This window comes from Balaenoptera physalus (assembly GCF_965194825.1).
Source record: "Balaenoptera physalus genome assembly, chromosome: 15".
Taxonomy (NCBI): Eukaryota; Metazoa; Chordata; class Mammalia; order Artiodactyla; family Balaenopteridae; genus Balaenoptera; species Balaenoptera physalus.
In genome coordinates this window covers 78,268,189-78,291,204 of record NC_138894.1, presented here as the reverse complement: position 1 = coordinate 78,291,204, position 23,016 = coordinate 78,268,189, and the positions used below count along the sequence as shown (strand labels likewise).

Below are 23,016 nucleotides of genomic sequence, written 5' to 3'. Positions count from 1 at the left end.
AACAGTGTACAAGGGTTCCTTTTTCTCCACATCCTCTTTCCTTTCTTCTTGATCAGAATTCCTAGAGGCTTATTAATCTTACCAATCATTTTAAAGAACCAAATTCTGGTTCTTTGATTTTCTTTTATTGATTCACTTTTAAAAGAGGATACTGTAGATAAAATTAAAGGCCACTGCAATCACTTCCCTAAACCAATTCCTCTCCTCCTGTCTCTGAGATATCTACTCTCCTGAGTTTCATGTTTACCATTCCCATTCCACCTGTATATTAAAGTAATGCAGGCTTCCCTGGTGGTGCAGTGGTTAAGAATCCACCTGCCAATGCAGGGGACATGGGTTCGAGCCCTGGTCCGGGAAGATCCCACACGCCGTGGAGCAACTAAGCCCGTGCGCCACAACTACTGAGCCCGCGTGCCACAACTACTGAAGCCTGCGCGTCTAGAGCCTGTGCTCCACAACAAGAGAAGCCGCCGCAATGAGAAGCCTACGCACCACAACGAAGAGTAGCCCCTGCTCGCCACAACTACAGAAAGCCTACACGTAGCAATGAAGACCCAATGCAGCCAATAAATAAATAAATAAATAAATAAATAAAGTAATGCAAATTTCTGCTACTCTACTGGAATCCTCTATTTACTCACCATGTTTCCTGCCTCTGCAGCCAGCCGGGCAGCATAGCGAGCTATAAGCCGGTGTTCCTCATCCAGTCGGCTAGGACTGTCCAGGACACTGCCAAGGAGATAAAAATTCAACAGGTATGTATTAAACACCCCCTACTCTTGCTTCTCTCTCAGAAAGAACAGATGGGAGAAACATTTGTGAAAAAGAAAAGAATGGTAACAAAAGAAATGGAGACCTGAATCATAGATACTAATGGTCTTCTGAGACAAAGAGGATTTAGAGAAATGAGGAGGCCACGCATAACATTTCTCTTCAGCAGTATATCCCTGTTGGCTCTCACACCTTCAGAGGAGACACTTCTTTTTGAATGCAAGGGCTGAGAAAAGACAGGGAATCTATAAAGCCTGAGGGAGTGATTTCCTATCAACTGTTTTAAGAAAACCTCATGACTTTTAGATATAGGTCTTGAATTCAAAAAGCCCGAAAGAAAACTAAAGCATCATGAAAAACAGAGGGCTGAGGAAAAGTACCCTTAACACTGGCTGAGCAAAACTGAGGAACCTAAGCTAGGGCAGGCTTACAATATGGTAAAGTTGGGGAAGATGCCGTCAAACGTTCCCCTTCAATGCCTCTTTCTCTTCTTTTACCATGCTTGTTCTACAACTGGAGTCCCATTTTAGAGTGAATTAATTTAGTCCATTACTCTTAACAAGAGTTCCAGCATTCTAAAAATTTAGAGATCCAGTAAGGTGGGACATCAGAAAGTGCCGCACCTGAATAAAAGAAGGGTTCTTGAGCAGGAGGCTAGTTCTGTGTATATGTGCTGCTCACATGGAACTTCTTGCTGATTATGATTGACATCTTTAATTTAGCATGTGATGTCAACTGCTATTTATTCATATCAGGGCACTCCTAGATTAATCGGGACTGTGGCTATGTAATTCTTCTTTGTTTAAGTCTGACAGATGTTTTAAGACAACAATAATAATGATGACTAAGTGATGAGAGATGGCTGTCGTGGCTTGCTTCTACTTTGGCTCTAGGTTCTTGGAGTTCCACAAACCCCTGACTGGAATTTAACAGTATGACAAAATATGAAATATGAAAAAAAGACATGAGTTCAATATTCATCAAATCTTGTTATAATTACTGAGGGGAATCTGGGAAGGATGGAGTTAAATCAATAGAAACCTGTCTGGACTTTTCATGTATGAAATCAACTGTATTTTTCCTAGATTTTTTTTTTTTTTAACCATCCTATATTTCTATCTCCGTGGCTAACTCTTTAAGCTTAACTTGGTCTTTCCTCTAGGATGGATTTTTTTTAAATGTGCTGCCACTGTCACTGCCTTCTGGCAATGACACTTCTCAACACTATATAATTTTAGGTGTGCAAACGTCAGTCTCTAGCATATATAACCATTTTCTCAAAAGATGATCTTGTAATAAGAACATGCTACCATCAGTTGACTTTAATACTTTAGGGTCAAGACCCCAAGGTCAGGGCTGAACTATAATACTTGTGCCTTAAAGATGTTTGTCTGAAAGAAAAGGACTATCTTTATCTTGTAAATAACAACAAAATGAACATTTAACAACACAAGTGGATACTATTATGGAGGGAACGGCAGCTTAAGAAGTGGGACTTGAAGTGGCTGACCTCTGTTTTTTGGCAAGGGACACAATAGGCTTCTCTGTGCAAAAGAGCTCCTCCTTCTCCATCACATTCCATCTCCCTAGGAAGGTCAATTTTATCTGTCATTCAAACCCGAGTGTGGATGACATGATTGCTTTAACTGGCTATGCTTTCAAGCCAGAAACTAGAACTTTATGTTGATGAGAGGTTTTAAGGTCAGTGAAAACTATGAGGGAAATTAGAAAGGTTCCTTATTCTTTTGCTTGAGCTGATTTTCAATCTCAGAATTAGTTAGCCAGGAAATTTCTGACTTCTTTGAGGAAGTATGAAGCTCAGTTCCTTAGACTATAAATCAAGAAGAGATGCAGTACTCACCCAATCCTCATGTTCTTCCAAGGCTCCTGGCCACCAATTCTTGCTCAGGGAGCCTAATCCCTAAGCCATAAGACTTGAGGATCTCAGTTAAACTTAGCATAAATCTTCCTGGGCTATCAGGTAGTAGTGTCTGTCTAAAATTCTGCTGTTATATTCACCATGGAAATTTTTAATAACTTGGACAATTGCCCTTACTGATAATAAATAAGCTGTCCTGCCAGGGTTAAGAAAACTCTCTTCCTAGAGACCAAGGGGCTGGGATAGAGTGCTCAGAAATCATCTGCTGGATGAGGAGACACTCTGTGATACAATGCACAATTACCAGGCATCCCTCCTACAGAATAAGCCTATTAAACATAGTTGGGAGGTAGGAGAAGCCAATAGTCTAAGGTTTTACAGATAGATAAATGCCTAAAAGTAATAACGCCACTTGGTCATACTGGGAAAACTATGCGAAATGCTATGAAGTATAATACTTAAAACAGTCCTTTTCAAGGATATATAGTTTATTTTATTATTATTATTTTTTAATTAATTTATTTATTTTTGGCTGTGTTGGGTCTTCGTTGCTGCGTGCAGGGTTTCTCTAGTTGCGGCGAGTGACGGCTACTCTTCGTTGCGGTGTGCGGGCTTCTCTTGTTGCAGAGCACGGGCTCTAGGCGCACAGGCTTCAGTAGTTGTGCCTTGCGAGCTCTAGAGCACAGGCTCAGTAGTTGTGGCACACGGGCTTAGTTGCTCTGCGGCATGTGGGATCTTCCCGGACCAGGGCTCAAACCCGTGTCCCCTGCACTGGCAGGTGGATTCTTAACCACTGCGCCACCAGGGAAGCCCCAAGGATATATATTTTAAAGTTGATTATTAATTTATTTTTCTGTTATCATGGCTAATAAGAGCTTCCCATGAAGCCATAGCATGTTAAGGGTAAAACTAAGATCAAAATTTAAGGCTCCAGCCTCTCTCATGTGTTTAAGTTTATAAAAATTATAGTTTTCTCTCTAAGAATAAGAATCTCAGGTTGTTTGGCACAGAGACTCTGCAGCTATGTAAAGGGGATTATTTAAACTTTACCTGTCATTCTCCTTGCAGAATGGTGGCAGGTGTGGGCATGGACTGGGCAGGTGGCTTTGGGTCTGCCTGAATGTAATGGCACTTTGTTTGGTATTAACTCTTTTAAAGGGTTAACTTTGCTATAGTTAGTGGTTATAGTGGTTATCAAATGTTTTTCCACCATAATCCACTGAGGGATCAGTCATATTCCCGTATTAACAGTAGTTTCCAGGGAAAGAGGTATGTGGGTCTATTATAATACATATAATTATTATAATACACAGAGGTATATATAGTTTGGTAAAAGTCTCTCAGGTGACAATAACCCAGTACCACTGTTGAAAATCACTGGTTTAAATAATCAACAATGATAGATTTTGGGGAACAGATGAAGATGCAACATGTAAAGATGTAACAAGGTGATGGTGTCAAAGCCCCCAGATAAGACAAGTGTGTTGACCAATCCTAAACTTTGAATGTCGACAGAAAGATTTCATTATTTAGGCAAGAATGAACAGTAAGAGGCTGCATCAAATACCTCTGTGAATATACATCTTCGGGACCGCACATTTCTCTGAGGTTTATACACTCTTTAAGTGTAATCTGAAGGAAGGGAACTCCACTTTAAAGAAGAATTTCTGACTATATCTTTAGGTAAGTGCCTAGGTTTGGCAAGGCTCCTTCTCTATTAGAAGCCAATGTTTTAGCAATTATTTAAACTCCGCCAAACATAGCTGGTAGCTTCTCAAGAAAAACCCCACATGCAGAGCTTTTTCCAGCTGGCAACCCCAGGTTACAGAGCTCTCCCTCCCTTTGATCAGCCCTTGGCCACCCGCCTGCTGCTGCTCTACCACTGACCGTGCACAGTGCTGCAGACGGGCCACAAAGGAGGCTATCAGCGCATGCTCATCAGCCAAGGGACTGGGTATATCCTGGCTATACTGTAACCTAGGAACAACGGAGGCAAAGACAGCAAGCGGGACACAAACACAAAGCAAGAAATGAACATGCATTAAAATGGGCAAACGTCAAAGAAAAATAGAAAAGAAAATCATGATCAGGAAAACAATAAAAAACCACAATGCATAATGGAATATGGTGTTAGACCATAGGGAATACATCACACAAATCCTTTAAACAAAGCAATCCCTTAGAAAACAGCTTTGGCAGACTGACACTACAGCCCTTGAGAAGGAGAAACCAAGGAGGAGCCACCAAAGAGCCTTGCCCACCAGTTCTGGGCTCTGCGATGGATGCACCTTTTAGGAAATGCCCTCTGGCAGGAAAACTGAGGGAGAGTGGTTCCATTTAATCACTAAGTGGCCCCTTAATGCTTCTATAGCTTTTGTCAGCATGTAAGAGTTTTCAGTGTTACCTCATAATACCAGTCAAACCTTTTTATTTCTATAAGGACACTGCCTTTAGCATCATTCTATTTTCTCCCATAAAACTGGTACTTAAACCAAACTTGTTAGGAGCGTATTTAATTGTAAGACAATGTTGCATATAATCTGAGTGAGGCTCTCTCTTATAGATATATGGAAGGTCCTTAAGCACATGATCTTTTTTTTTTTTAACTTTCTACTATAGAAGTATTAAAATATGCGCAAAAATAGAAAGAGTAATCTAATGACTACCCTCCATGTACCCATCACCAAAGTTCAACAAAAATGAACATTGTCAACTTGTTTAATTTATTCTTCCTTCTCCCAACTTTTTGTGCAGGAGGGGGTGGCTAGAGTAATCCCAGACAATTTATTATTTCACCTGGGAATACTTGAGCCTGTACATCTATCAGATACAGAAAGAATTTATACAACCTGAACACCATTATCACACCTAAAAAAAAAAATCACAAAAATTCTTTAATATCTTAGTCCATCTGAAAATTTCTGCAAATCTTAAAAAAAATATCCTTTTACAGTTAAAGTCAAGATCCAAACAAGGTCCACACTTTGCGTTTGGTTGATATGTTTCTTTTATGTTTGTGTTAGATTGTATGTTTCTGTTTTTAATCTATAACAGTTCTTCCTTTTCCCTGTTTCTTCCATGTCATCTACTTGTGAATAAAACAGGTTACCTTGTAGCATATCCTACATTTTGGAGGCGTCATTTAATTCGTTTCTCTAGCCCCTGTGGGGTCAGATCTAGATGTTGACTAAAGTTTTTGCTTTTGTTTTGTTATTGAGAAGAGGCTAGAATCCATCATATGTAATATGATGTACTTATAAATCAAACAGGAGGCACATAATGGAATGGAATGTAAATACTGATCAGTGGATTCAGTTTTTTTTTTTTTTTTTTTTTAAGATTACATAGAGAATCTAGAGCAGCCCACAGGAGGTGAAGTGAATCTTTTTTTTTTTTTTTTGATTTATTTATTTATGGTTGTGTTGGATCTTCGTTTCTGTACGAGGGCTTTCTCTAGTTGTGGCAAGCGGGGGCCACTCTTCATCGCGGTGCGCGGGCCTTTTCACTGTTGCGGCCTCTCTTGTTGCAGAGCACAGGCTCCAGACACGCAGGCTCAGTAATTGTGGCTCACGGACACAGCTGCTCTGCGGCATGTGGGATCTTCCCAGACCAGGGCTCGAACCCGTGTCCCCTGCATTAGCAGGCAGACTCTCAACCACTGCACCACCAGGGAAGCCCCCCAGATGTTATTGGTTACATCTCTCCATTACAAAATCCTCCATCAACTTTTCACCTAATAATTTTAGCATTTACTAATGGTTCTTGCCTAAATACATTATTTCATGAGGGGTTGCAAAATGTTGACTTTCCGATTTTATCATCTTTTGTGCATTTATTAATTTCTTCTATTTGTTTATTGTGAAATACTGCTCATTCAGAAAGGTAAACCAAATGGTTGATATTTCTTATTATTTAACAACAACAACAGAAAAACAAGTTAGTGCCTTAGTTGTTGTTTTTTTGTTGTTGTACAATTATGAACTCATAGACTTTTACGTATCTGATGTGCTTCAATCCATTGCAATCATCTTTTTGGTGTTCAAACTGTCCTAACTTTGGCCAGTGGGAACCCCTGGAAGCAGGCGCTGGTGTTCTTCTGACATATCCATTAAAGCTTATCAGCTTCCTTGCTTGTACAATAAGATGCCCCAATCTCATCTTGTATATGCTGCTCCACACTTGGAATCAACCATTCTTCCAAGGATCCCAGGTTCCCTTTACTGAGAAAGAGCACTCAGAGGCCACAATCAGGGTACTAGAGTGCTTACTGTTCTTGGGTTGTCACTGCTTCTAGGTCTTTTCAGTGGAGAAAGCTAGGAAATTTTTATATTTTAGAGAGAATAAAACTAAGTTCGCTCACCACTTTCAGATGCCATTCCATTTTCTAGCTTGCATTATTTTTATTGAGAACTCATTGGAAAATTTTATCCTTGTTACCCTGTATGTAACATGTCTTTTTTTCTCTAGCGGCTTTTAGTATTTTCTCTTTATCATTGTGATTTTTTTGTGATTTGATTGTGATGTGTCTTGGTATGTTTTTCTCTGTGTTTAATCCTGCTTATTTATAGTGTGTTGAGCATCTTGTATCTGTGGGTTTATAGTTTTCATCAAATATGTAAAAATTTATTTGGAAATTTGGAAAAAATTATTTCCTTGAATAATTCTTCTCTTCCCCCTCTGTTAGACTGTTTGACATTGTCCCAGAGGTCACTGAGGCTCTGTTTGTTTTTCAACCATTTTTCTCTCTGTGCTTCATTTTGGATAGTTTGTATTGCTATGTCTTTAAGTTCAGTGAACTTTTATTCTGCAATTTCTAATCTACTGTTCAGTCTATCCATTGAATTTTTCATTTCAGGTATAATCCTTTTCAACTCTATAAGTTCTTTTTTATTTTAAAAGTTTTGATGGAAGTAGACTATATGTGCAGAAAGTTCCAATAACATTCAAACTTGGTTCTTTTTTATTTCTCACATTTTCTCCACATTATGTTGATATTTTCTTTTATATTTTTGATATTTATCATGGCTGCTTTAAAGTCTGTGTCTGCTAGTTGTATCACGTCTGTTATTTCTGGCTCTGTTTATATTGACTAATTCTCTCCTGGTTACAGGTCATACTTTCCTGCTTCTTCCTATGTCTTCTAATTTTTCACTGGATGGTGCAAATTCTGAGTATTATGTTGCTGAATGTCTGGATTTTGTTGTCTTCCTCTAAAGAATCTGGCAGTAACTTAATTTCCTTGTGAACAGCTTGATCCTTGTGAGGCCTGTGTTTAAGCTTCATTAGTGCAGATCTAGAGTAACCTTTATTTAGGGCCAATTTCACCCTGCTCCTAAGATGTGGTCTTTCTGGGGTCTTTACTGAATGCCTCAAGTGTTCAGTGATATCTCTCTACTCTGGTTGGTTGGAACTCAAACAACTGTGTGAGCTCAGGTAGTTGTTCCACTTTCAAATCTCCAGGAGTTGTTCTTTCCCAGGTAGTTGTTCTTTGCTAGTCTTGTGAAATCTCATTCTATGCAAATACAGCTTAGTTTTCAGCCAAAGACTCAAGAGATCTGTCTTCAGATTTATTGAGCTCTTTCTCTGCACACTTCCTCCTCTCTGGTGTTTTGCTCAGCAAATTCCAGCCTCCTCAAACTCCAATCTCTACCTTCTTACTCTCAGCAAGACTGCCTTGCTCTGCTTGTATTCTGCACTATAGTTTGGCAAATGTGTTCTAGCAGAAAACCTGGGCAATCATAGGGCTCTCCCATTTGTTTCCCTTCTCTCAGGCATCACTCCCATGCTACTTACTAATTCCTGAAAACAGTTGTTTCTTATATTCAGACCAGTTTTCTAGTAGTTTATAGTGGGAGAGCTACTCTGATACCAGTTAGTTCACCATGACCAGGGTGGAAGTTCTCTCTGTAGTAACTTATTTTTATCATACTTTTGTAAAGTATCAGTCCACTTCAAACTAGAAATTGAAACAAAACTGCGTCTTCATGGCAGATAGACTGAGAAGTAGGCTATATAACCCTGCATACCATTACAAAGGCTTTAGCTTTTACTGTGATATTAGAAGTTACTGGAAGGTTTTGAGCAGAAGTGAGGTATGATATATTTTATTAGGATTGTTTGCTCTAGGAAAGATAAAGTGCCAGAGAGCAAGGGAAGAAGCAGGCAATTTGAAGGCTACTGGACATTCCAGATGAAAGACAAGAGTTGCTAGGAAATAGGAGTAGCAGTAGAAGTGATAATAAATAGCAAGATCTTGGATAGATTTTGACAGTGTTTTTGGATAGATTTGATCTAATAATCTGACAGTTTAGATGGGAGAAGAATCAAGGGTTCTGACCAAGCAACTAGGAGAATGGGATTGCCATTCACTGAGATGGGGAAGACTACGGAAGAAGTACATTTGGTGGGAGAAGATACAGAACTCAGTTTAAAATGTGCTAATTATGAAATATGTATTAAATATCCAAAGAAGATACTGATTAGGAGGAAGATATGTGAGGGAAAAGGGAAAAGCTAGGGAAAAGGTCTGGGCCAGAAAAATAAGTTTGGGAGTTACCTGTATGCAGATGTTATTGAAAGCCGTTGAGTATGGATGAGATCACCTACAGTGAGTGAATACAGACAGAAAAGAGAAGTGGCCCTTCTGGTATGCTAACATTTACAGGTCAAAGAGGTATGGAAAAACCAGCAAAGGAGGTCGAGAAGGAATAGGAGGAAAACCAGAATACAGTATCTGGAGGCAAGTGCAGAAAGTGTTTCAAGTAGAAGGGAGTGACCACCTACATCAAATGCCTCTGATAGGTCAAGCCAGATAAGTCCTGAGAATTCACCATTGGATTTAGCATGTGGAAGTCACTGGTCTCCTTGACAGGAGTGGTTTTGGCAGAGTAATGGGCAGTGAAAATCTGACCAGGGTGTGTTCCAAAGGAAATGGCAGAAGAGAAACTGGAAACATTTACTACGGAAGCAACAGTCCATTAAACTCCATTTTAGTGTTATACGAAGACGGCTATTCAGAACTAGTGTTGTTTGCCAGATAATTAGGGATCGAAGCCAAAATGAGAAGCATTAACAATAGCTGCCTATGGTAAATAAGGAATTTACATGTCCATGAATTTTCTGACAATTTTGTTTGGGGCATGGATGTTATATTATTCTACTCACATTCAAAACTGTACCTGTTTTCCCAGATTTACTTTTTGAATTTAAACTCTTTTTTTTTGATTATGCATATATGCATAAAATGTGTTGCAATGTGTACATGCAACACATATACAACCCCCAACTTACAAATAGATTTTGCTTTAGAAATCTGCTTTTCTAAAGCAGAGTCAATAGTTTGGAATAGTTTGGAACCCCATAAAATAATAAAATAATAAAAATAATAATTGTTCTATTTCTAAGCTGTTAAACATCAATTCAATCCATAAAAGTAGGTGATTTTCATGCCTGAGTATACAACAGTTTGAATAGCACTTCTGATGGAAATGGGACATTTGAGTCAATGTTTGGAGCACCTACTAGGCATCAGCACTGTGCCAGGAGATGAGGACACCACAGCAAGCAAAACCCAGACGTGGTTGCTGCTCTCTTGATGCTAACAGTCAAGAAGAAAAGAGATGATCACAAAACAAGTAAAATTGCAAATGTAATGAGGGTTACAATGAGGACACTGTTCTCCTATGAGAGGACATAATAGTAGAATTCTACCCAATTAGGGAGGTCAGCAAAAGCAAGGATGAGTAGAGTGAACCAGACTTAAAAAGAGGAGTGACAATGAAATGAATACGTTTCTCCCCGGGTACCCTAAAGAGCGTTCTTTCCCTCACAAGGTATCCCCCAACTCTAAACCAATGGTAAAAATGAGCACAGTTGGGGCCAGAGGGTCCTGATGGGACTGGTAGGGTCAAAGGCAGCATTTCTTCTTCTTTTTTTTAAAATAAATTTATTTATTATTATTTTATTGTTGGCTGCGTTGGGTCTTCATTGCTGTGCGCGGGCTTTCTCTAGTTGCGGCGAGCGAGGGCTACTCTTCGTTGCAGTGCGCGGGCTTCGCATTGCGGTGGCTTCTCTTGTTGCAGAGCATGGGCTCTAGGTGCGCGGGCTTCAGTAGCTGTGACTCGTGGGCTCAGTAGTTGTGGCTCACGGGCTTAGTTGCTCCATGGTATGTGGGATCTTCCCAGACCAGGGCTCGAACCCGTGTCCCCTGCATTGGCAGGCGGATTCTCAACCACTGTGCCACCAGGGAAGTCCCAAAGGCAGCATTTCTAAAAGTGTGTTTCCCCAGACTTCTTCCTTCAGAACTCTCAAGCTTTACTGAATCAAATTATCTGGGAACGAGGCCTGGGAATCTGCATTTGAAATGAGCTGCCAGTGCTCCAGGTGCACACTGCAGCGTGAGAACTGCTCTCCAAGATGATGGGGGCTTTGGAGCCTAGGTGATAATCTCCAGTGGTAGCAAGAGAGGGCGCATTTGGCCAAGGTTAAGAGCACACCTGTGGGGACGGGCAGCAAGGGGAAGGGATCTGAGGCGGGGGAGGTCGGAATGATGGGTAAGCAGCGGTGGGACAAGGTCAGAGGCAGTACAAGCATGCGAGAGGCAGTGTGCAGCCCTGGTAGCGGAACTATTTACTAAGTAGGAGGCAGCAGAGCATAGCAACTGAGAGCACGGGCTTTGGAGTCAGGCAGTCTTGGGTTTAGTCCAAACTCTGATACTTATTAGCTGTGTGAGCTTGAACATTAACCTCTCTATGTCTTAGTCCTCTCATCTGTAAAATAATAATAATATAAAATCTGCCTCATGAAATTTACTTTCGAGAGTGTTGGGAGGATTAAATAAGATAACATAGTAGTCATTATCAACAAAGTACCTGTGACCCATCAGATACTTTTATAGGTCTTCTTTTGTTTGTTCTCAGAACAATCTTCCATAAAAGGTATTGCTGTAATCCTCACAACTTTATATTCCAGCCCTGACCTCTCCCTGGAGCTCTAGAATCATGTATTTGATGCCTGTTCAACATCTCCCCTTGCGTGCCTAACAGGCATCTCAAACCCAACATGTTCAAAATAGAACTCTTGATTCTCCTTACCCTACTTCCTCACCTGCCACTCCCCCAGACTGGCCAGTTTAAATAAAAAGCATCCCCATTTACCCAGTCATCAAGCCAAAAGCTGAGTCGTCGTCTTAATTTCTCTCTTTTCCTCATGCTCCACATCTAATCTCTTAACAAGTCCTGCTGGCTCTACTTTCAAAATAGATCCCCAGGGACTTCCCTGGTGGTGCAGTGGTTGAGAATCCGCCTGCCAATGCAGGGGACACAGGTTCAAGCCCTGGTCCGGGAAGATCTCACATGCTGCGGAGCAACTAAGCCTGTGCACCACAACTACTGAGTCTGTGCTCTAGAGCCTGCGTGCCACAAGCACTGAAGCCGTGTGCCTAGAGCCCATGCTCCGCAACAAGAGAAGCCGCCGCAGTGAGAAGCCCACGTACTGCAATGAATAGTAGCCCCTGCTCGCCGCAACTATAGAAAGCCTGCCCGCAGCAACGAAGACCCAACGCAGCCAAAAATAAATAAACAAACAAATAAATAAACAAAACAGATCCCCAAACCAGCCACTCTCACCACCTCCACTGCTGCCATAATTTCTCATCTGGAATTTCTCACCCAGTGCCACTTGGTCTACTCCAAGAGCCTCTTGACTGGTCTCTCTTCTTCCACTCTTGTCCTCTACAGTTGAGCCTCCACACTGTGGAGATTTTTTAGCAACAAATCAGTTCGGAGGGGTGATGAAGATGTTCTAAAATCGGTTGTGGTAATGGCTGCACAACTCTGTGAATACACTAAAAACCACTAAATGGTACACTTTAAATGGATGAGCTGTATAATATATGACTAATACCTCAATAATCTGCGTAAAAAATAAATCAACGATTCTGAAACTGCTATACACGCTACTAGAACTGACTAAGTAAACAGATGGTGACTGATGGGAGTCAGGCTTCTCAGTGTTAAAGAGGGAAGTTACAGCTAACCAAGAGGGGACAGCTGGAGTGAGCCAGGTGCTACTGCATTAGAACCTGATAGTCCAGTATAACTCATGTCCTTTATTTCTCAGCCCTCAGTGAAACAAGCAGGCAATATCATAAGATGCTACGTGCTTGAAATAACTGAAGAAGAAAATCCCTTTCCTAGCAGAAGAAGTGCTAATAAGAGGCAAGCAGCAGCAAGATTTGGAGAAAAGGAATAGGTTTCTGGAGAAAGCCTGGTGAGTCCTTGCCCTCAGGGAGCTAAGAGTCTAGAAAGGCATGGAACAAATAGGTAATTACAACAGTGTGATATGTACAAGATGTTACAGATCACAGAAGACGAACACTTAATCTAGTTTTAGGATTCAGGGAAGGCTTCCTGGAGGGGTTGAAGCTAAGTTAAGAAGGCGGAATTAGATGACAAGGAGAGGGGAATAACAGGAAAAAGGATGGGAAGCACCAAGGCGGAAGCAGCATATGCAGAAACCTACATGGGGAACTGTGAGTGATTAAGTAATTCTGAGTGTAGATGCCAAGTAGAAAGAGTGGAATAGGCACGGCTGGAGAGGCTAGCAAGGGTCAGCTCAGAAATGAAGAATGTGGGCTTTATCCTGCAGAACTGCACTGCCACTAGCCACATGTGGCTGTTTAAATTCAAATTAATTCAAATTAAATAAAACTAAAAATTCACTGTGTTGCCCCAGTCACATTTCAAGTGTTCAATACCCACATATGGCTAATGGCTACCGTACCAGTTAGCACAAAACATATCCATGCTCTTGGACAGCACTGCAGAAAGGAAGAGCCCACTGGAGATTTTTATCCAGGAGAGTAACATACTCAGATCTGCATTTCAGAAAAATCCCTTTGGTTGCAAAGACAAGACTGGATTGGTGGGGAGTACACTGGAGGTTTCCTAATAAGATCCAGGAAAAGGTAAGACCTTTTACTACAGCACTGATTGTTTTAAATGTCTGCTTATTAAAAGAAGTTGAAACATTTTAATAGTTTGATGTTAAAAGGAATAAAAAAACCATGTAGGTCTAAGCCAGATCAGCGCAGGAATTTGAGGATTGCTATAGGAATTTCCATCATGTGCGCAAGCTCATGGAGCATCCCATCATTAGAAAGCAGCGCACTGCACCAGGTCAGCTGAGAGAGAGAGAGAGAGAGAGAGAGAGAGAGAGAGAGGCTGTGTGTGTGTGTGTGTGTGTGTGTGTGTGTGTAAGTTCTACTGGTCATTTGTTGGATCTCAGGACTGGTCTGCCCTTTGCTAGCATGAATCCAAGGTAGCTGGAAGGAAGTATCTGGATGACAAGAACTCATGCTGTGGTCTGGTTCCCTGGTGTCCCACAGGCACCTCTAACTCAACATAACTCTGCTATCTTCCTCCCAAAATCTTCCTCCTGTGTTTTAACCAAAGGTACCTAACTCAAGCCAGAAAGAGCACCCCAGCATCCAAAATCTGCAGAGCCTGCCTTCACTCCCAGGATCCCTCAGGCATCTCAATCCAAGCATGACAACACTCAACTCACCATCTTTCTCTGCAAGCCTGTTCTTTCTTCCCCTCTGCTTTGCTGACAGTCCATAATAGATGTGATTCTTGCTCACATTTAGGACCTCAAGCCTCAGTCCAACAAGAGGAGGAAACTATTCAAATCAAGGTTTTGAAGTATGGAATTGGAAATAAGCTTTTAGTCCGTACTGACCTGAGTTAGAACTGCTGAAGGGTTTACCTTAAATGCTTGAATGGAAATGGAATTTAATCCCAACCCAGAAGCAGTTGAAAATTGGCAGGGTGCCCAGGCCATCAGACAAACTTTGGAAATCTGCCAACACTGAGACCCTGCAGTTCCATAAGATTATGTGTTAATTTTCAATTACTCTGCTTTTCTGTCTTTCAAAAAAAAAAAAAAAAGATTGGAGAAAAAAATAATTCCTGAGTTGCCTTGGAGAGGTTCTCACGAAGAATTCACACAAGGTAGTTGTTTCATGGCCACGCTGAAAACCTCATTAGTTCTTGCTTTTCAACCAAGCTCTATTTTTCTCATTTCACAGAAAGAAAGACAATCAGTGGCCCGAGTCCACATATGAATAGTTTCTGCCTTGACCAATTTCATTTTGCCTCTTTTCTCAGTTTCCCCACACCGCTGTTGTTTTCAGTCTGAAAAAGCAGCATGCCGTGGCTTTTGTCATTCCACTGTTTTCTGTAGATAACAAGATAAACTTTTTACCTTGGCACCCAGGCAAAAAGCCATTTTAACAACCCACCTCTTAACCTGGTCATGTTTCTACAGCTCAGAAATAGTATTTATATTGTAGCATATTCTGGTCTTTAAAAACTGCTTTTCCTTCTTGTGAAGTATGTATTAAAGTAAAAAAGTTCTGATAAAATCTTGCCTTTACTTAAGATTCCTCACAACTGGTGGCTTACTCAGGGTCTGTGGCTCTCATATTTACCTGTTACCACCCAAAGATGGTGTTATGTCCCAACACAATCACCTCATAAACTGAACAGAATAGAAAGAATTATTTAACCCTTGAGAAAAATAAAAATGAGGTGGTAGAGGAAAAAAGGTCTCCTGAAACAAATCTATGCAAATGGAAGTGTGATGTAATATACTTACACATGCAATTTTTTGTCAGAAACCACCTGAAAAAGAAGCTTATACCTACATGTCTCCTCAGCATCTCTACCTTCTCCAGGGGCAGCAGACCCCCCCGCTTTTTTGTGAACTGACCCCCACCCATTCAACCATGGTATTCTAGGTAGGACCACTAAACAGAAAACCCCAGGGTGGGTAACACGATCCAAGACGGATCAAACGGAACTTTCACTGAAAGTTTTCAAATTGGATCCACATAGGGTAATGAGGTTACAAAATGTGAACACATGGGTCTCTTGGCTTTGTTCCCTGCTGCGTGAAAAGGTAGTTACCTTAGGGAAGAAGGAGCAGATGTGTAGTAGAGAGGAGCAAGGAGCATGGGCAGGGGGTGGGTTGGGGGGAAACACCTACATGAGTTAGAGTTCCCCTTGCTCTGTCATCCAGGAGGCCCAGCCGCATACCCCCTGCTTTGCCCACAGTCTGGTTACAAAAACAAAAAATCTTCTCGTTTTCCCTAAGCCAATTCACACTGAGCTTCTGTTACTTAACAGCCAAGCGTTCTGACCAAAATAGAAACTAATACTAGGAGTGGGGTGTAACACTGATTGGAACTAGCTAAGTCAAGTTGAGGTGTCGATGGTAGCAAAACTCTCCATCCCAGGGAGGGAATACATCAATCTTTGCTATACGGCTACAGAGCAAAGCCACTGGTTAAACTGTAATCTCTGGGATCCTGGGACTTAGATCTTGTGCTCCTTCTGGCTGGAGTCCCAGGCACTTTGAGAGGAATAACAGGATGCAGTAGTGATTTCTTGAAGTCTTTAATATGCTATTGCAAGGGAAAGAGATACGTTGTCTGGAAGCCAGTTGCCTCAGCCCAAGGTGAGGTAATTAAGACAACTAGGGTTTTTATGGGGGTTGTATTATTCTAGAAACCACAAACATAAATCTCAACTCTGGCAGGGTGGGGTAGGGGTAGAGGCCCAGTTATGTAGGCAATCTGAGACTGTAAGTGCTTCTTAAACAGACTATCAGCTGTCGTTCTGTATCCCTCCCTCCGAGCCTTCTAATTCCCGGGTGGGCTTTCCTCCGGGTTTCTCTGTTGGCTTAGGTTTTAATTCTCTCCAGTCTGGAAAATCAGTTACCACTCATCCATCTGCTTTGCTGCTTCCAAAATGTTGCTATTGTCTCCTTGTCCATTTTTCTCTGTTGTTGGTTTCTACTAAAGAAAATGTCTCGACTGTCATTTTCATGGTGTTTCAGGAGGAAACAGGCAAATGTGGCTTAATATGCCATGTTTTCTGTTACTTCCCTTTCCTCCCGTCTCTAAAATGCAATTATCCTATTTTCAGATCTCTACTTTTGTAGAGCTGTGAGTTGTAGAGATGTGTGAGTTCTTAAAACTTATAATTTGGTCCATGGTAGAACGGGTTAACGAATCACAAAAGATGTACCTAGACCTGATCCTGACGAATGGACATGACCTAGATATTGGGGACCCAGTGCTGTCTGCAGGAGGTGGATAAGACTCCTGGGAAAGGCAAGTGTGCTTTTGCAGGTCGTACTGCTGCATTGTCTGAGGAGGAAAGCTCTGGAAGTAGAAATGTGCATGGGAAGGGGTATGTGTGTGTGCATGTACACACATCTGTGTCCTTGGTAGCAAAACAGTGCTCTGCCAACAAATTCTGTTATTTTTCTTTCCCAGGATCTCTCCTGTTCTTGACGGTAGAACCTTCTTTTGGGGAGATGCTCCTCCCTCTATTCTGATGATACAGGTCTAATGAGTGTGGCTTATCACACATACACAAGGATGGGCAGTAATGCCATCCAGGACAATAAGAATCCTTTCGTGGAGTTTTCTAATCCTAGGGAGGAAAAGCACAACCTCTTGAGTGACAAGGCTGTAGATGTGAGTGAAGCCATTGGCATCTTGAGAGGTGGCTGTTCTGTAGGAGGAGGGGATGAAGACAGCACCCTGAGAGAAGCCGAGAGATGGAGAAGCCACAGGTGGACATCCTGGTGGCAGTTCAGTTGCTTTGTGATCTATGGACACTTCTGCCCTTCCCTTCTGCTTTTGCCTTTGTGTTGTGGGTTTGTGCCTTTTATTTTCTTCTTTTTTTTATTGCGGTAAGAACACATACGATCTACTCTCTTAACAAATTTTTAAGTGTATGTTAGAGTATTTTTAAGTATAAGCACAAGGTTGTACACTAGATCTTTGGAACTTTTTCATCGTGCTTAACTGGGTTTGTACTTCTAAAAGTTAGATTTTAATACCTGAAGTTAAAAGAGTTAAAACTACTATACCAATCAAATGCACAAAGCCAAAAGTTTCATACGTAAGGTTTTTGTTGCTGCCAACCTTATATGAAATGCCCACAGAATTGTAAACATTTATATGTGTATAAATAATTAAAGCCAAAGCTTTAGAAGACATTAAAAATATTAGCATCATTTTTCATATTGGTCTGAATATAAGGTATGACTTAAAATAGTACAATAGTACAGAGCATAATAACATAATCACACTCTGAACCCTGGGGAAGAAGAGGGACAGAAGCAAGCCTTGGAGGAAGTCGGATAGTGGAGGGACATTTTAAGTCTCTGTTTTAAAGTTTTGAAAGTTTGTTTGTTTTTATGTGTACTGTTCTGATTCTTTAACAGAAAGCAAATTTCCAGAAACTACTTAGTCTAAGACAAAGATGAAATTTCTTTTCAACTGTAGAAATGTCAATAAAAATATTACAGAGGGCAAATCCCTAGAGTGGAACCTTTCAGGAACATAATTTACAGTTTCTCACATGATTGCCAGCATCTTTGCCATTTATAAGGTTTTCTTCTGTACAAAGTAACCATTACATTTGAGATCATCTTTTATTTGGACTAATCAAGTATTGTTTTTCACCACTGGGGCTATCACTAATTTTTTTAAAAATATTTATTTATTTATTTAATTGCACCAGGTCTTAGTTGTGGCAGGTGGGCTCCTTAGTTGCAGCTTGCTGGTTCCTTAGCTGCGGCACGTGGGCTCCTTAGTTGCAGCAGGTGGGCTTCCTTAGTTGCGGGTCCAGGGTTCCTTAGTTGTGGCTTGCCGGCTCCTTAGCTGCAGCACATGGGCTCCTTAGTTGCGGCAGGTGGGCTCCCTTAGTTGCGGCTCCAGGGCTCCTTAGCTGCGCCTTGTCAGCTCTTAGTTGTGGCAGGTGGGCTCCTTAGTTGCGGCTCCAGGGCTCCTTAGCTGGGGCTTGTCAGCTCTTAGTTGTGGCAGGTGGGCTCCTTAGTTGTGGCTCACTGGTCCCTTAGTTGTGGCACATGGGCTCCTTAGTTACAGCATGCAAACTCTTAGTTGTGGCATGCATGTGGGATCTAGTTCCCTGACCAGGGATTGAACCTGGGCCCCCTGCATTGGGAGCATGGAGTCTTATCCACTGTGCCACCAGGGAAGTCCCGGGTTATCACCAGTTTTAAATGCACAGCTTATTGAAAAGTTAGAAACTGGAGCTCTTAACTTTTTCCTGCATTTTTATTACTGTGCATGTTCTTGTCTGATTCAGTAATTTATGTCTTATGCTGAGTTCTAAAGAAAACCTCTTATTTCTGGAGAGTAGCTTTGTGCCCCTTGAGAATTCTCTGCCCCAGCAGAGGAAGGATCTATGACTGGGATGACGTGCTGGGTTCCTGGCTTTCATCAGACTCTGGAGACAAAGGTCTGACGACATTCAGAGGAGCAAATAAAAACGGATGAGTCCTCGAGGAAGTAAATAGGATACTACCTGAAATTTATACCATTTAGAAACTGGGGCCATGAAAAGCCGAATCTATGAATTACACAATTCATGTCCATATGTTCTATCATAATCTCATCCTGAAAATAAATGAAATCTCCTAAAATTCTAAGGACAATATTGTTAGGACAGGGGCATCATGTTCCCATGTAGCCTCTCCTCCAGCAACTACTCTTCTTGGTTAAGTTACAGAGCTCCGCCTTGGTTTCGGTCTCCTAAGGGCTTTGGCTATGCTTGGTCCACTGGTCAGCCCATGGAGAGTCTGTGACAACCACCTCTAGCATTGACTGAGCCTACCTAGAAAGAGATGCTAGCTGAAATGCTGACTTTAAAATAAAATCTTAACCCAGGCTATACTACATTATCTGAAACAACTTTCAGAAATGGTAGATATTTTGTGACTGACAATTACAGCTGGCCACTGACTACTGAGCTGGGGCTTCATACAGCAACATCGAGCCTAAAGGTTAGTCGTCCTTCTAGAGAGGAGCTGTGATGACTACTGCTCCCAAGTCCCTTCTTTCAGTCTTCTCAAGCAGTAAAACATCATCCAGAAATATGCACTCCCTCCAACAGCCTCCAGGAGCTACATTCAGCTGTGGTCACTGAATGCATGGTGCCCTTGATCACCATGCACTTAGGGCCCTCAGGGACTCAGGTGACTTAAAGTGACAAAAGTCGTAAATGAAGAGAACTCAGGTGAAGTGAAACCCTAATAGATGGCATTGCTAAAACTAACATAAAACCTACAAGCTGACTTCTTTCAATAATCTACTTTGTCTTCCTAGTTTTGAAACAGAAACATTCCTGAGTTGATATTTAGATTCTAGGTCTGGGTCTGAATGCTATGGGTGTTTAACATAAAAAGTTAAGGCCAGCAAGGGTGGTTGTAAAATCTAGGCAGGCGGGAGAGGTTTAAATGCTTTGTACTCTTTCATAAGCCTCTGTTCTTCCTTGAGAGGGCATTACCATAAATTATTCTCTCTTCCCCACCTGTTCTCTCATTACAGTTTACTTCCTAAATAATGACAATAGTATGTTACATTCTCACATAAACCCCACAACATAGATACTATTATTCTCCTCATTCTACAGATAAATCAACAAAGATAAGAATCTTGTTCAAGGTCAGGTGACAGCCAGAATTCAAATGCAGTCTGGCTCAGAAGTCTGTGCTCAGTACAGACCGTGCTCATACCACTCAATTCTGCCCAAAAGAAGCGGCTCAGCTATTGTCCTGCTAGTAGTGTCCCAACAAGGCTGCGGACAAGTACTCTCACCTGGTCAGGGTCTTGAGTCTCCACGTGGATAACACTGTATTATCAAGTCACTCTCATTTGTTAAGTCCCTAAATCCTCTATTCCAGGGTGGAGGATTCCTATAGTTTACTCCTTTGCTTCTAAGGCTATTTCCCAAATCTACTTGATGATAAGAATCACCTGGAATACTTGTTAAAATTGTAGCTTCCCAGGATCTCAGGATCCACTGGGTCTGATGTGATCTCAGAAATGTGTATGTTTAGCAAGTGACCCGGGTGATTCTTCTCATCACTCAAGTTCGGGAAATATTGCCCTAGGAGTTTTACCCAATGGAACAAACATAGTTGATCTTAAGTATTATATATTATATATATTAAGTCAAAGTATTATTAAGTAAATGACATTTCTATAGCTAAATTGATCCAAAGCAATCGGTACATATGGTTTTCTTCAGGTTTGCAGTACAAAGTGCTTTTCTTCAGGAAGGACTTGGGGAGTGGGTTGGAATGTCTTCATTCTTTTTTGTTTTGTTTTTTTGTTTTTTTTGAGTGATGACTGTTAAAAAGAATTCTTTAATGGTTGTGCCCTTGAGGGACTTTCTGCATTGCTCTGGTGACGGAACAGCTTAAATCAGACAGAAAGTAAACCATTTCATACAGATCTTTTAAGTCCTGCCTAAGAGAATTCTGGAGAAGAGTAAAGTAAATAAAAAGGAGAAAGGAGTAGACTGTTCTAGTTCCTTGAAGGACCCTAAGGAAACTCCCTGTATAACTGAGAGAGGGACTCAGGCTTTTCAGCTTAAATGTTTATGAATTCTATGTAGAATGATTTAGAATATAAGGAATTCGCTCAATTTACAGAGTCAAATCAGGAAGCAGAAATGATCTTTGATGCTTCAAGAACTCTAATGCAAAACTGTTGAAATTCGTGCTCATCAAAATATTGTTTGATGTTAAAAAAAAAAGACCTCAAACATGCCTAATCTGCTTTGACACTATGTTCACTGCTTGTCACAAATGGAGAGCTTCCACCTCAGGCACCACTCCAAAGCAGCCTCCTTCAGTTGCTATATTTATAAGTTAGTAGGGAAAAAAAGGAAGATAAAAAGTCGAAAATAATATAAAAAGACAGTCAAAGGAGGGGAGGAAAGCCAGTCCTTTCTGCCCTGTGGAATGCTCTGCTTCCCAGGCCAGAGGCCAGTACCCAAAAGTGAGCGGCAACTGCCGCACAAGCATCACGTACCTCTTGGTGGGAGTGGGTGCCCCGGAGGACGTGTGGCTCACCATGGTGTCATTCACATTCGTCAGAGGGCGAGGAGGACTGAAAAGAAAAGACGTTGACATTATATTAATAATTACCAGTGAGACTAGGGGAAACAAAAGAAAAAGTGATAAGGGCAAAGGACCAACTATCATTCCTGATAAGTACAGTGGGACCCATACGGAGTGGGGGTAGAAATTGATACTTTCAGCCTAAGTAAACTCAACAAGAAGGTCCTCTCGCACAAAGCCAAAGGACCCCAGAGCCATGTGCTACCCGGACAGGAGCAACGAACTGTACCCACACGGCTACAGGGATATAACTCCAGTGGCTCTTGTTTTACAGTTTTAGCACACAAGAATCTGCATTCTGCATTTCAGGTGTTTACAGGATCGCTAGGTGTGTGGCATCTGTAGTGTGTTACAAAGGTCACAACAGCAACATGCATGTTTTTCCTGAGATTTGGTTAGAGCTCACTGTCTTCCCTCAGATTTAGTTTGTATACTTTTTACCGAAACAATTAAATTGTTAAATACTAAGTTCTTTTATTAATCCTTTACTAGAATCTTAACAATGAGTTCATACCTGTACTCTGATTAGGTTTTCTTTCATAAACTAATCCAAATTTAAATTTGAAGTAAGCATTTTTGATAACTTGTCTTTAGCGGCTGGTTTTCTGGACTCAAGGTCTCTTTCTTCCTCTTGTGAGAGTCTTGAATGAACAACTCCAAAATTATCAAAAAGAATCTGTGATTCTGCCTTTCAGCCTTTCTTCAGCCCCTCTCCTTCCCCACCAGGTTCAGTTACAAAGGGCTTCTGTCTTGCACTTGGAACCACATGACTATTGCTAAATACTCCTCCTGGGAAATCTCTCACTTCCTCTCCTAAACTGAAAGAAGTACTTTTCAGAGAAATTTGTCCATCAAAAGCAGAAAAGTTAAACAGAAAAGTCCTTCTCTCATATTTAAGTGTTTGGGAACTACCTCCTGATTCCTCCTTATCTCTAAGAGCTGAGATAACTATGAAATTGTTTTTTAGAGGTTATACTCAGCAAGTCCTGGTGAACATTAAGGGACCAGAACCCTTATTGTTTTTGCAGGTTTCACAGTCCATTCAAACACAGGCTCAAGGGAAAATTTTCAGGTAGGTCCAATGTACTTAGAGAAAAGTTTAAGAGGGATGGATGGATGGATCGACCTCTACATCTATCTATCTCTACCTTCCTTTTTAAAAAAAACCAACTTCACTTCCGTGTAGGGAAATATTTTTAATGATTTCTCATTGAATGGAGAGGATCAAAGATGGGAAGTAATTTGCAGGGAATCGATTTAGGGCTCTTGATTTTTAAGCCACAGCAGTATGCTTATTGTCACACATTCCTCCCTTTGTGTGACAAAGTAAGACATTCAGAATTGAAATATGCTTTTCT

The 23,016-nt window shown here is 41.2% G+C and overlaps 1 protein-coding gene across 33 annotated transcripts in view; it reads right to left on the bottom strand.

Moving 5' to 3' along the window:
• DTNB (dystrobrevin beta) overlaps window positions 1-23,016 on the bottom strand; it is a 248,628-nt gene that overhangs the window by 53,560 nt on the left and 172,052 nt on the right. For 25 of the 33 annotated variants that reach the window (XR_014254248.1, XR_014254249.1, XR_014254250.1 and 22 more), the window contains 3 exons: window positions 21,570-21,647; window positions 4,538-4,627; window positions 642-729 (listed from right to left, as the gene is read on the bottom strand). Coding sequence is in view for 22 of the 33 variants with exons in the window: in XM_082427562.1 (XP_082283688.1) it covers window positions 642-729; window positions 4,538-4,627; window positions 21,570-21,647 (256 nt within the window). In the remaining 11 variants the exon portion in view is untranslated. Of the gene's footprint in view, window positions 1-641; window positions 730-4,537; window positions 4,628-10,013; window positions 10,248-18,392; window positions 18,430-21,548; window positions 21,648-23,016 lie in introns of those variants that run through there. The other 8 variants (XR_014254255.1, XR_014254256.1, XR_014254257.1 and 5 more) reach the window with 3 other exon arrangements.